At 48.6% G+C, this 10,284-nt stretch overlaps 1 protein-coding gene across 4 annotated transcripts in view; it reads left to right on the top strand.

Annotated features, from left to right (window-relative positions):
• Positions 1–10,284, top strand: part of ATP2C1 (ATPase secretory pathway Ca2+ transporting 1) — an 87,587-nt gene that overhangs the window by 20,429 nt on the left and 56,874 nt on the right. Inside the window, exons 1-2 of one of the 4 annotated variants that reach the window (XM_040962946.1) lie at positions 150–258; positions 497–679. The exons of the other annotated variants lie outside the window; for them this stretch is intronic. Coding sequence (XP_040818880.1) covers positions 674–679 — 6 coding nt within the window. The 5' untranslated portion in view covers positions 150–258; positions 497–673. Of the gene's footprint in view, positions 1–149; positions 259–496; positions 680–10,284 lie in introns of those variants that run through there. 4 annotated transcript variants of the gene reach the window in all.

The raw sequence follows: 10,284 nt of genomic DNA, 5'->3' as shown, positions 1-10,284 counted from the left end.
GAGCGAGCTCGGGGCTCGGCGGCCGGGAGTGCGGGGTGTGCCGGGCGGCGGGCGGGGCGGAGCGCGGGAGGCGGAGGCGGGAGGGAGGCAGAGCCGCGCGAGCCGACGACGGAGACCGGCCACTCCGTACCTCCTGGCCGCCCTGCCTGCCTGCCTGCCTGCCCGCTGGCCCCGCGTCTCACGACCCCCGCACGGTGCGGGGAGGCTCCTCTTGGCCCCGAGGTCGCGGGGCGCCATCCCCCGCGAGCTCCCCCGCGGGTGAGTCCTGGCGGCCCCGAGGATGGGGGAGCTTTGGGAACGGGCACCTGTGTGTGTGTGTGTGTTTCCCTGTGGGCCCCGTTTCCAGAAACTTCCAAGGCCCCTGGGGGAGGCGGGAGGGCACCTTGCTGTCGGCGGGCAGCCTGGGGTGGGCGCGGGTCTCCCCACAGCCCCGCACCCCCGAGGCGGTGCCGAGGCGGGGTCTCCCTAGCGCCGCTCCTCCCCGTTTCTCTTGCAGATGCTGCTGCTGCTGGGGGTGGTGGGAGCAGCCGAGGGACGCGTGGCCAGGAGCGGGGGGTGACAGCAGCCCGGGACCCCGGGGGCTTCTCGTCCCTTGTCCACACTCGCCCCGAGTGTGGCCGTGGCTGACCCTAAAGACTTGCAGCCAACAACCCGAGTGCAGTTTCGATGGAAAATGAAGGTAAAAGACCCCACCCCGCGGCAGGCGGGTTGCAGCGCCGGGAGTTGAGGGTTGTGGTGGTTTTGCTTCTTAAGTTGCCTTTCTTTTCTTTTTTTCTCTTTTTCTTTTTTTGTGATTTTCGGAATTTTATTTTTTTTTCCCTTGCGGATGGAAATGCCCAAGGGTCTGCTTTCTTAGGGTGCCTGGCTGGTACGTTAGGAACATGGTGGGGAGAGGCGGGTGTTTCGGGAATGAAGATTCGCTGGGTGGCTGTGTTTGATTGGGTTTTCCGGAGAAATTGCTGCTGGTGTTCGTCGAGGGAGCAGCCAGGAGGTTCTTATCTGAGATCCTGGCGTGTTTGCATGTTGGAAAAGCTCTTGGAACGGAGTCGCCGCGGGGAAGAGGTTGACCACGGCTAGGCAGAGTTGCACATCCAGCCTTGATGTGTGTGCCTGGCTTCAGCGACAAGATTGAAAATCATTTTTCATTGTGTCTGGCTTTGGAAACAAAAAACTTTTTTTTTTTTTTCAGTTCTAAAAAGGCAACAGTGAGCTTAAGGCATTTAGTCGTATGAAGTGAAATCTTCAAAGTTCCACCCTATTTCAAAACATCTTTCAAAAGGTTGACAGTGGAACCTGTTTGTCCACGGAACACTTGGAACGCTTTAAGATTATCATTCACATGTTATTTGATTCGCCTGGCCTCTAAGATATTTAATGCTTTGCATACACAATGCCAGTTTTTTTAGGATTGTTTCTCCCTCATGTGAAGCAGCCCCAATTTTTTTTTTAATTGCTTCTCCCCCCGCCTTTAATTTCAACAGAGCTGCAAGATTCTACAAAAGATGCATAGCAAATTACAGCTTTTCTTCCTGTGTCTAGGCTTTTAAAAATCTGTGTGGAGTACAAGGAACTGCAATTAAGCTTGCTGGCTGCTTCTAATTTGTCTTTCCATTGTTAAGAATGTGGACTTGATTGTCTAGGTAGGGCTTGTCATTTTCGAGTAGATGTATGCTGTAGATGCAGTAGTCGGTTTTGCTCTCTGAGACTTGGGGATATGTAGGAAGTGTGAGAGGCATGGCTACATTGCTGACTCTGGATGGAGAATTGGTGGAAGACATTTTCTGAAATACTAAAGTGTGTAACTGCAGAGGCGTGACACTGTCTAATTGGGTCTCTAGAAACAGCATCTGAAAGCGGTAATATTTTTATCTGGTGGAGAGAAAGATGACTTTCTGAGCCTTTTTGCCCTTTGTCTTCTTGTTGCTTTGGGAAAGGTGAATATCTTCAGCGTGTGATAATCTCAGCTGCATCTGTCTGTGCCTGGGTTTTGATCAGTAGCAATTTAAATAATGTCTTAGGCTTAGGGGACCTTTGAGGCTGTGGCTCTCCAGGCCGTGATGTGTGTCTGTTCTGTTGCTTTTTGTTTCTTGATGTGTCAGGAAAGAGCCAGGAGCAGTGAGGCTCACTCATTACCCGCCAGGGCAAGCCGGGCGCCCGGCGCCTGCTGGGTCTCCTGTCCGTGTTTTACTGCTCAATATGAATGATGTGGCTTTCTAATAGAAGATTACGTGCTGCTTTAACAGTTCTTTTCTGCCCCATTATTCTGCACCAAAAGACCATTTTAGTCAGTTTCTACCGTCATGACATGTTTTGCCTCATATTTCAGCATTTTAAAGAACTTCTATAGAGCTGAAGAGTTTTTCAAATTAGCTATCTTAACATATGTAGATGTGATGTGGCTTGCCGCCATGTAGTAGTATTCTTTGATACGGCGTGGCATTAGTAGATACAACACATGGATTAAAGTATTGCCTTGACTACCTGGAGCAGTCTGCCTATTAGGAAAATTACCTGTTTTTTTTGTTTGTTTGTTTTTTAAACATTTTGCTTTTATTTGAAAGGCAGATTTCACAGAGGGAGGAGAGATGGGGAGAAGCTCTCCATCCATTGGTTCACTCCCTGGGTGGTTGCAGCTGCGGGAGCTGAGCCAGGCTGAAGCTAAGAACTAATTCTGGGTTTTGCACATGGGTGCTGGGTCCACGGCTGTTGTCCACGGCTGTTGTCCACGGCCCTCCCTGGCCACGAGGAGAAGGCTGGATCGGAAGTGGACAGAAACAGATGTCCAGGTGGGATGCTCGTGCCACAGGGTGCGGGATTAGCCTCATGTGCCAGCCCGCCTTCTCTAAATTACATTTTTTAAGCCTCCATTTTCTCATGCATAAATTGAAATTGATAATGTTTTACTCACAGAGTTGAGAAAAATAAATGAGAAACTGTGCCTGAATTCTTGCGGGAGAGAGGAAGGGTAGATTAAGGGCTTGGTTGTGGAGCCAGGCAACATGCTTGCATGCTTGATGCTCACTGAAACCATTATTGGTTTTGTACAAGTTATTAAAGCTTTCTGTGCTTTAATTTCTTTATCTGTAAAGCAACAATAGTGTAGGAGCTACCTCGTGAAGTTGTCATAAGCATTTAGAACGGTGTGTGGCAGGTAGTAAGTTCAGAGTGTTCAGTAGTTAGTCCCGGTCCGTGCTTGATGCAGTGTCTCGAGGCGCTCACGCTGTGGCGGAGGGAGGACTAGGAGCTGCCAGAATTCTCTGTGTTAGTTCCAGCATGGATGGAGCTAAGGAGGGATTTTCTATAATGTTAGTGGCATAAGCCCGAGGGTTAGGACGCACCCAGAGACCAGGGGACAGTGGGGAAGGGGACAGATGAGCTTGGGCTTGATGTTTTTTTTTTAAAGATTTATTTTTATTGGAAAGGCAGGTTTACAGAGAGAAGGAGAGACAGAGCTTCCGTCTTGCTGGTTCACTTCCCACTTGGCCGCAACGGCTGGAGTTGAGCTGCTTCTGGGTCTCCCACGTGAGTGCAGGCTCCCATGGAGTGCAGGCCGTGCTGTCTTCCTGGACCATGAGGAGGGAGCTGGATGGGAAGTGGAGCAGCTGGTACACGAATTAGTGCCAAGTGGGATCCTGGGGCACGTATAGGGTCTTCCGGCACTTGCACTGTGACAGTTAAGCCACCGAGCCATCCCACTGGGCTCTTGGGTTGGAATTCTGTCTGACAGGTGTTTTTTTGTTGTTTGCTTGTTTTGTTCTTTTTTTTTTTTTTCTGCTTCTAAAAGCCTGACACGTTCTTCTATGCTTGTAAATCGTCTCAGCTTCTAAGTACTCTCACGTGTGGCTGGAGTAATACCCTCTTGAAGGGTTGGTGTAATAAACCAGTCCTGAGCATTCCAGGTGGCCAGAGTGATGGTTCGCATCACTTCTCTTGTCTGAGTGATTGGACCGATGCTGCCGTCCCTCTCTGGAGAAATGCGTCGGGTGGGCTTGGCAGTGGCTCCGGGAGCCTGAGCACCGGGTGCTCTGCTGGCTGCTGGGCTCAGTGCCTGGGAAGCCCCAGGGCGGGTGTCCTCTGGTGCTTTTGTTTCACTTATGGTCTTTTCTCCCAGAGTCCATTTAAATGTTCTCAGTAAAACTTGACCAGTTTTTAGGCATTGGCTCATGAATATGCATCAGGCACTAGGAACATTTGGGGTGCAGATTTTCTGGAATTTCGGGCACCTTTGGAGAGAGTGCTCTCCCAGTTTGGCTGCTCCTCAGATATCCCTGTGAGCCGAGGCTGAGCCTCGCTGAAGGCAGGAGCCGGAAGCCCAGGTGCGTCTCACAGGTGCTGGTCGGGATGCTGGTACCCGGCAACCTCACCTGTTGCCTCCCAGGACTCTGCCTTGTAGAGCTGAGGCTGTGAGAGTTGTGAGATGGGATGCAGGCCCCGCCTCCACCACGCCACCCCGGGCCTGCTCCTCCGCCCCAGGACCTTGACCTGTTTGTTAGGAATCTGACCGGACCAGTTAGGAACGTGAGTTGCCAGTGTCCTTATATTTGACAAGTCCTCATTTTTATGTTTAAAAGAAGGCGTCATAGACTTTTTTTTTTTAAGATCAGGAAGATCAAGTTATGGAGAGGGAAGGGGGAGCGACTGTGGGGAGTGCCCCTGCCGGGTCGTACCCAATGCAGGGGACTCACGCCAAAGACACTGCTGCGGCCAATGCACCAAGTGGTGTCAGGCTTTGCCTGCTGGCCGCCCGGCTGGGTGAACTCTGGGGTTTCCAAGATACATAGTTGCTGCCTGGGGTCACTCATGGCTAAGACCTGGTTGAGTGTAGGTGCGAAGTGAATTTTCAGGTATTCTCAGTGACATGAAAGATTTAAACATGCGAGGGGACCAAGACCTGGTGGTTTTAGGGAAGTATCCAGAAGATAATTTCAGTAAGAAAGATGCAACAGCTCAATTATGAATACAGAGATGGGATATTAGTATAGAACATCACTGATCGCCACATGCTAGCGCACACCGAAGCTATGGATGGGGGCCTCTTTGGCAGTGTTGGGTACCATTACCCGACTGAGTGTTGGAGTTGTGGAGTGGTCACATTTGGCAGGATCAAGACACTATCCAGCACGCAAGAGAACTTGGTCTGGAGGTAGACTCTGTGGGGTTGTGTGGGCCCAACCCTTTGGAATGCAAGTCCCCTGGGTTAGCAAAGATGTTTCATCTGTTGGTTCACTTCCCAGATGGCCACAGTGACCAGGGCTGAGCCAGTTGGAAACTAGGAGGCACGGGGTTCACCCAGATGTGCCGCGTAGGTGTTGTCGGCCTAAACACTTGGATCATTTCCTCTTTTTTTTTTTTTTTTTTTTGCCCCAAGCCGTTAGCAGGGAGCTGGATTGGAAGTAGAGCAGCTGGGACTTGAACTGGCACCCATTTGGGATGCTGGTGTTCAAACGGCAGCATTACCTGCGCTACAATGTCAGCCTCAAGGACCGGTCCTTTAAAAAATATTTGTTTCTCTTTCCTTTGCTATAATATTATTAGTGAAATAATTGTTGTTAGCTGAAAGCTCTAAAAGGAGATTTCTTAACATTTAAAAGATCTGTAGATGATATGATATTCTCTTTCTCTCCATCTTTGATTCAAATCTGTGCCTGAACCTGGAATGATTTATAAGCCAGTATGTTGTCAAATGGAATCTTATGCCCAACTTTAAAATTTTTTTTTATTGGGAAGTCAGATGTAGAGAGGAGGAGAGACAGAGAGGAAGATCTTCCATCCGATGGTTCACTCCCCAAGTGACCACAATGGCTGGAGCTGAGTTAATCCAGAGCCAGGAGCCTCTTCTGGGTCTCCCACGAGGGTGCAGAGTCCCAAGACTTTGGCCATCCTCCACTGCTTTCCCAGGTCACAGGCAGGGAGCTGGATGGGAAGTGGGGCTGCCGGGACTAGAACCAGTGCCCATATGGGATCCTGGGTGTGCAAAGTGAGGACTTTAACCACTAGACTACCATACTGGGCCCTATTTGTTACTGTTTAAAAGGCAAATTGAGAGAAGGAGAGAGCGTTCGCTCTGGGAGTGGCCCTAATGGCTGGAGCTCGGCTGGTATGGAGCCAGGAGCCTGGAGCTTCCTCTGGGTCTCTCATGTGGGTGCAGGAGCCCGAGGACTTGGGCTGTCTTTCTTTGCTTTCCCAGATGCATTAGTGGGGAGCTGGACTGGAAATGGAGCAGCCCAGACCTGAGCCGGTGCCCATCTGGGATGGTGTTTCTTGCAGGTGGAGGATTAGCATGTTGAGGTACCTGCTGGTCATATGGCCCCCACCTTTTCACTAGATCAAAAAATACCAGATTGTGTCCAGGATGGCAGTACAATTTATGGGTATTTGCTTAACTGTTGTGTATAAATCCACTTCTGCGAGAAAGAATTGCTTTAGTATCAGAAGTTTTACTGAAAATTTAATGGTCTCTAATTGAAGTAACTTTTGAGTTGATATAAACGATTCAAAAATAGAGTTGCCAGTGTCTGTGAGTTGAATGTGGTCAGCTTTGGCTTTAAGGAAGTGCTTGCCATATTGCTCCGTTGTACAGCCGCACGGGATCGCTGCACTGCGATGTTGCTGCTTTCCTGTGGTCAGCAGTGAATGTCGAGTGTAGCCAGTGGCTCCTTTGCAGTTGATACTTTCCTGAAAGCAACAGGTGCTTTGACTCTGCAGGTAGCCTGTAGCTCATCAGACTTTTACCATAGGTCTGTTTATTTTAGTTATTTGAAAGGCGGGTGCCCATCCTCAGGCTCACTGCCCCAAGCTGGTATCTGGCAGACTAGCCCGGGCTGAAACAAGGAGCTGGGAATCTCAGGGTTTCCTCTGTTGTTGGCAAGGACCACAGCCCCTTGAGCCACCTCAGCGCCCTCTCAGACTGTGTGTACATGCATAAAGTAGCTGGAATTAGGAGAGGACTCCAGCCTAGGCACCCTGCTGTGACATGTAGGTGTGCCTAGTGCATCCAAGGGCTTGCCAGGTGCCATTCCCATGCCAGGTTCTGTGTTGGTTTGTGCTGGCAGCAGCTGCCACCATGGTGTTTGTGGTTAGTGATGCATCGTTGGCGGTCTGCTGTTAAGGAGCCATTCTCCCATTTCCTTCATGTAACCCAGGGGGTCCGGGGTTTCATGGCTGTTTATTTTGCTTCCTGGGTTGTGACCTCACACTCCTGTCTGGGCTGTGCTGGTTCTGGGAAGCACTTCCTACTCGCTCCTCTCCTTTCTACAGTGCTCAGTATTGGGTAAATACTAATTTATTTTTTGATACCACAAGGTGTCTGGTGTATTTTGTTATTTTCATGCTTATATCAGCTATGAAATAAGCCATTTTCCAAAGGAGCTGGGTTCATTCTGTTGGAGAATGGCAACTGGAAGCCAAAATCTGGTGTCAAGTATTTGCAGTGCTGTTGGGGTGTTGTTGCTTCCTGGTTTTCTCCATATGCAGAACTAGCAGTGTGTGTGTAGTCACCTATGTGCACACACACTTCCGCTTCCTTCTGTCTGTGGCTAAGAATGCATACTGGGAAAGCGTACTCATTTTGCCAGTTTTGGGGGACCCCGCACGATAGCATAGTGGTTAAAGTCCTCGCCTTGAACGTGCTGGGATCCCATGTGGGCGCCAGTTCTAATCCTGGCAGCCACACTTCCCGTCCAGCTCTCTGCCTGTGGCCTGGAAAAGCAATCGAGGACGGCCCAAAAATTTGGGACCCTGAAGGTACCTGGAAGAAGCTCCTGGCTTCGGACTGGCTCAGTTCAGCCATTGTGGTCACTTGGGGAGTGAACCATCGGATGGAAGATCTTCCTCTCTGTCTCTCCTCCTCTCTGTATAAAAATAAATCTTTTTTTTTTTTTTTTAAAGATTTATTTTTATTATTTTCTCATTGGAAAGGCGGATATACAGAGAGGAGAGACAGAGAGGAAGATCTTCCATCCGATGATTCACTCCCCAAGTGAGCACAACGGCCGATGCTATGCCGATCCGAAGCCAGGAGCCTCTTCCGGGTCTCCCACGTGGGTGCAGGGTCCCAAAGCTTTGGGCCGTCCTCAACTGCTTTCCCAGGCCACAGGCAGGGAGCTGGAAGGGAAGCGGGGCTGCCGGGATTAGAACCGGCACCCATATGGGATCCCGGGCGTGCAAGGTGAGAACCTTAACCACTTGCGTCACCGCGCCGGGCCCCTAAAAATAAATCTTTTAAAAAAGAATTAGTTCTTGGGTACAAATATTTAATAACCTTTAGAATCTGTTTTAATCCTGAGCATTTTAAGTGTGGGAGAAAACTGTAATGTGAGTGTGATGGCTTTAATTCATCCAGTCAGCAGTGGTTAAGTGCTGGTGTGCACTAGGGCCTAGTGTGCCACAGTTTTGTGGATCAAATCTGTACAATCCAAGGTTCAGTGCAAAACATAGCAGTTACCCAGTGTCTCCCTTGTCAAAAGTCTGAGTGCCACAGGCATTACAGAGGAAGTGAGCCGCGTCACAATAGGCACTCTAGTGCTGGGGGGACCAGTTATCCACCCTAGATAAAGATGTCCTCAGTATGAAATATGCATTTCTAGCTAACTTTGAATTAATTACCCTCATATTCTCTCCTAAAAGAATTTTGCTTTTGATTTTTGATGCTCCCACTGAGGCTCTTAAATCTTGACAATGGGATGCTGGACTCTGTCATTGTCCATAACTCCAATGTCAGGATACACTTAAGTGGCAGAATGATGGACTTAGAACTGTTGTTGAAGAACTGTAATAACATAGGGGAACTCTCAGAGCCTGTGGAACTGTTTCATAAGATTAAAAAGCATGGTGGTTGGAAGCTTACATGTTGATCTTGTCTGCAAAGACAAAATATTGTGTGACAGTTGCTAAAAAGTTTGTGTGTGTCATATCATCTGTTTACAGTGAATGGTCCAGCACTACCCATCCTAATTGAATTCTTCAGGTCAGACCCTCCAGCTCCTTCCACCAGATGCCTTAGGACTCAGTTTCCAGAAATGTCACTGTAGTGTGCCGTACTTTGGAGCAGGAACAGCCAGATTGTTTTGGTGTGTGTGTTCAAGGGAAGAGGGAGTGTAGGGTGGTAAGAAGTTTCTTTGTGTCAAGTTAGCTTGGTTAAAAAGCAGCTTTGTTCTTAAATCTGATTCCCTGTGTTAAAATTAGTCCTGAACTTGATTTTCTTTGAAGTTTTTGGGTTACTTTATTAAATACAGTGTGATAGTTAAGAAAGTGGTAGGCACTGATTGAGTTCCTCGCCATACCATTCACTAGCTTTGTTAGTTCTTTCATCTTGGGAAAATTGCTTAAGTTCTTTTATAAGTTTAATTAATTAAAGAGACAGAGAACTCCCATCTGTCCATTCAGGCAGCCCAGCTGTCCTGCGTGGATGCTACGAAGCCCACTGGTGGGCACTCACCTGCCGTCTCCCGCTTCCATGTTGGCAGGAAGCTGGCGTCAGGACATGGAGCCCAAGTCGGCGGTGCCAGGTGTACCCCTGGGTGAACACTGACAGCCAGCATGGTTTTCTAACTGCTGGGTGAAACACCTGCCCTGTAACTTCTTGCATCCTTAATTTCTCCATCTTGAAAAAATAAATAGATAATGCCACTTTGAGAGTGTTTTCAGGAAAGGACGGGTTGGATGAAGTAGTAAAGCGTTGAGCGCTGGTGAGGAGCAGTTCTAAACGAGAATCTGCTTTCCCTCCTCCCTCCTTCCAGCGACCTCCGCCGCCGTAACACTTACGGAGTCTGCTGGTGTACAAAATGCTGTTTTTTGGCTTTTAAACTCAGTGCTTCCAAATAATAAAAATGTAATGTTTCTTACAGATCCTTTAAGGATAAGAAGGACATAAGTGAAAATGGCTTGTGAAATTTCATAGCTAGACATGTAGTTTTACAACTAAATTTCGTTGCAATTGCTGGGTTGTACAGAATTACTTTTGGCCACTTTGTATATCATTTTGGGTTTTTTAAAATTACACTTTAATCAGAGGATTGGAAGTTGAAGCAATGGAATTAAAAATACAAATGATGTAAATTATAGATGAAATGGTATAAACTGTTTTGAAAATAGTTGTTAGGTGTGAGCGAGTGGCTGGCCTGAAGTTTTGAACGTCCTTCTTCCTCGGGGTCTACTTAGAGACGTGTGTTGTAGATCAGTCACTGAGGGACGTGTGTGCAGAGCGCCCGGATTCTGTGCGTGCTAGCCTGTGCCTTTGCTGCCTGCTTAGACCAGGGATGTGTGAACAAATAAACCCAATAGTTA

The sequence above is a fragment of the Ochotona curzoniae genome, unplaced genomic scaffold, assembly GCF_017591425.1.
Source record: "Ochotona curzoniae isolate NIBS_2020 unplaced genomic scaffold, NIBS_Ocur_1.0 contig_1302, whole genome shotgun sequence".
NCBI classification, from domain to species: Eukaryota; Metazoa; Chordata; class Mammalia; order Lagomorpha; family Ochotonidae; genus Ochotona; species Ochotona curzoniae.
This window is presented reverse-complemented; position numbering and strand designations above follow the sequence as displayed.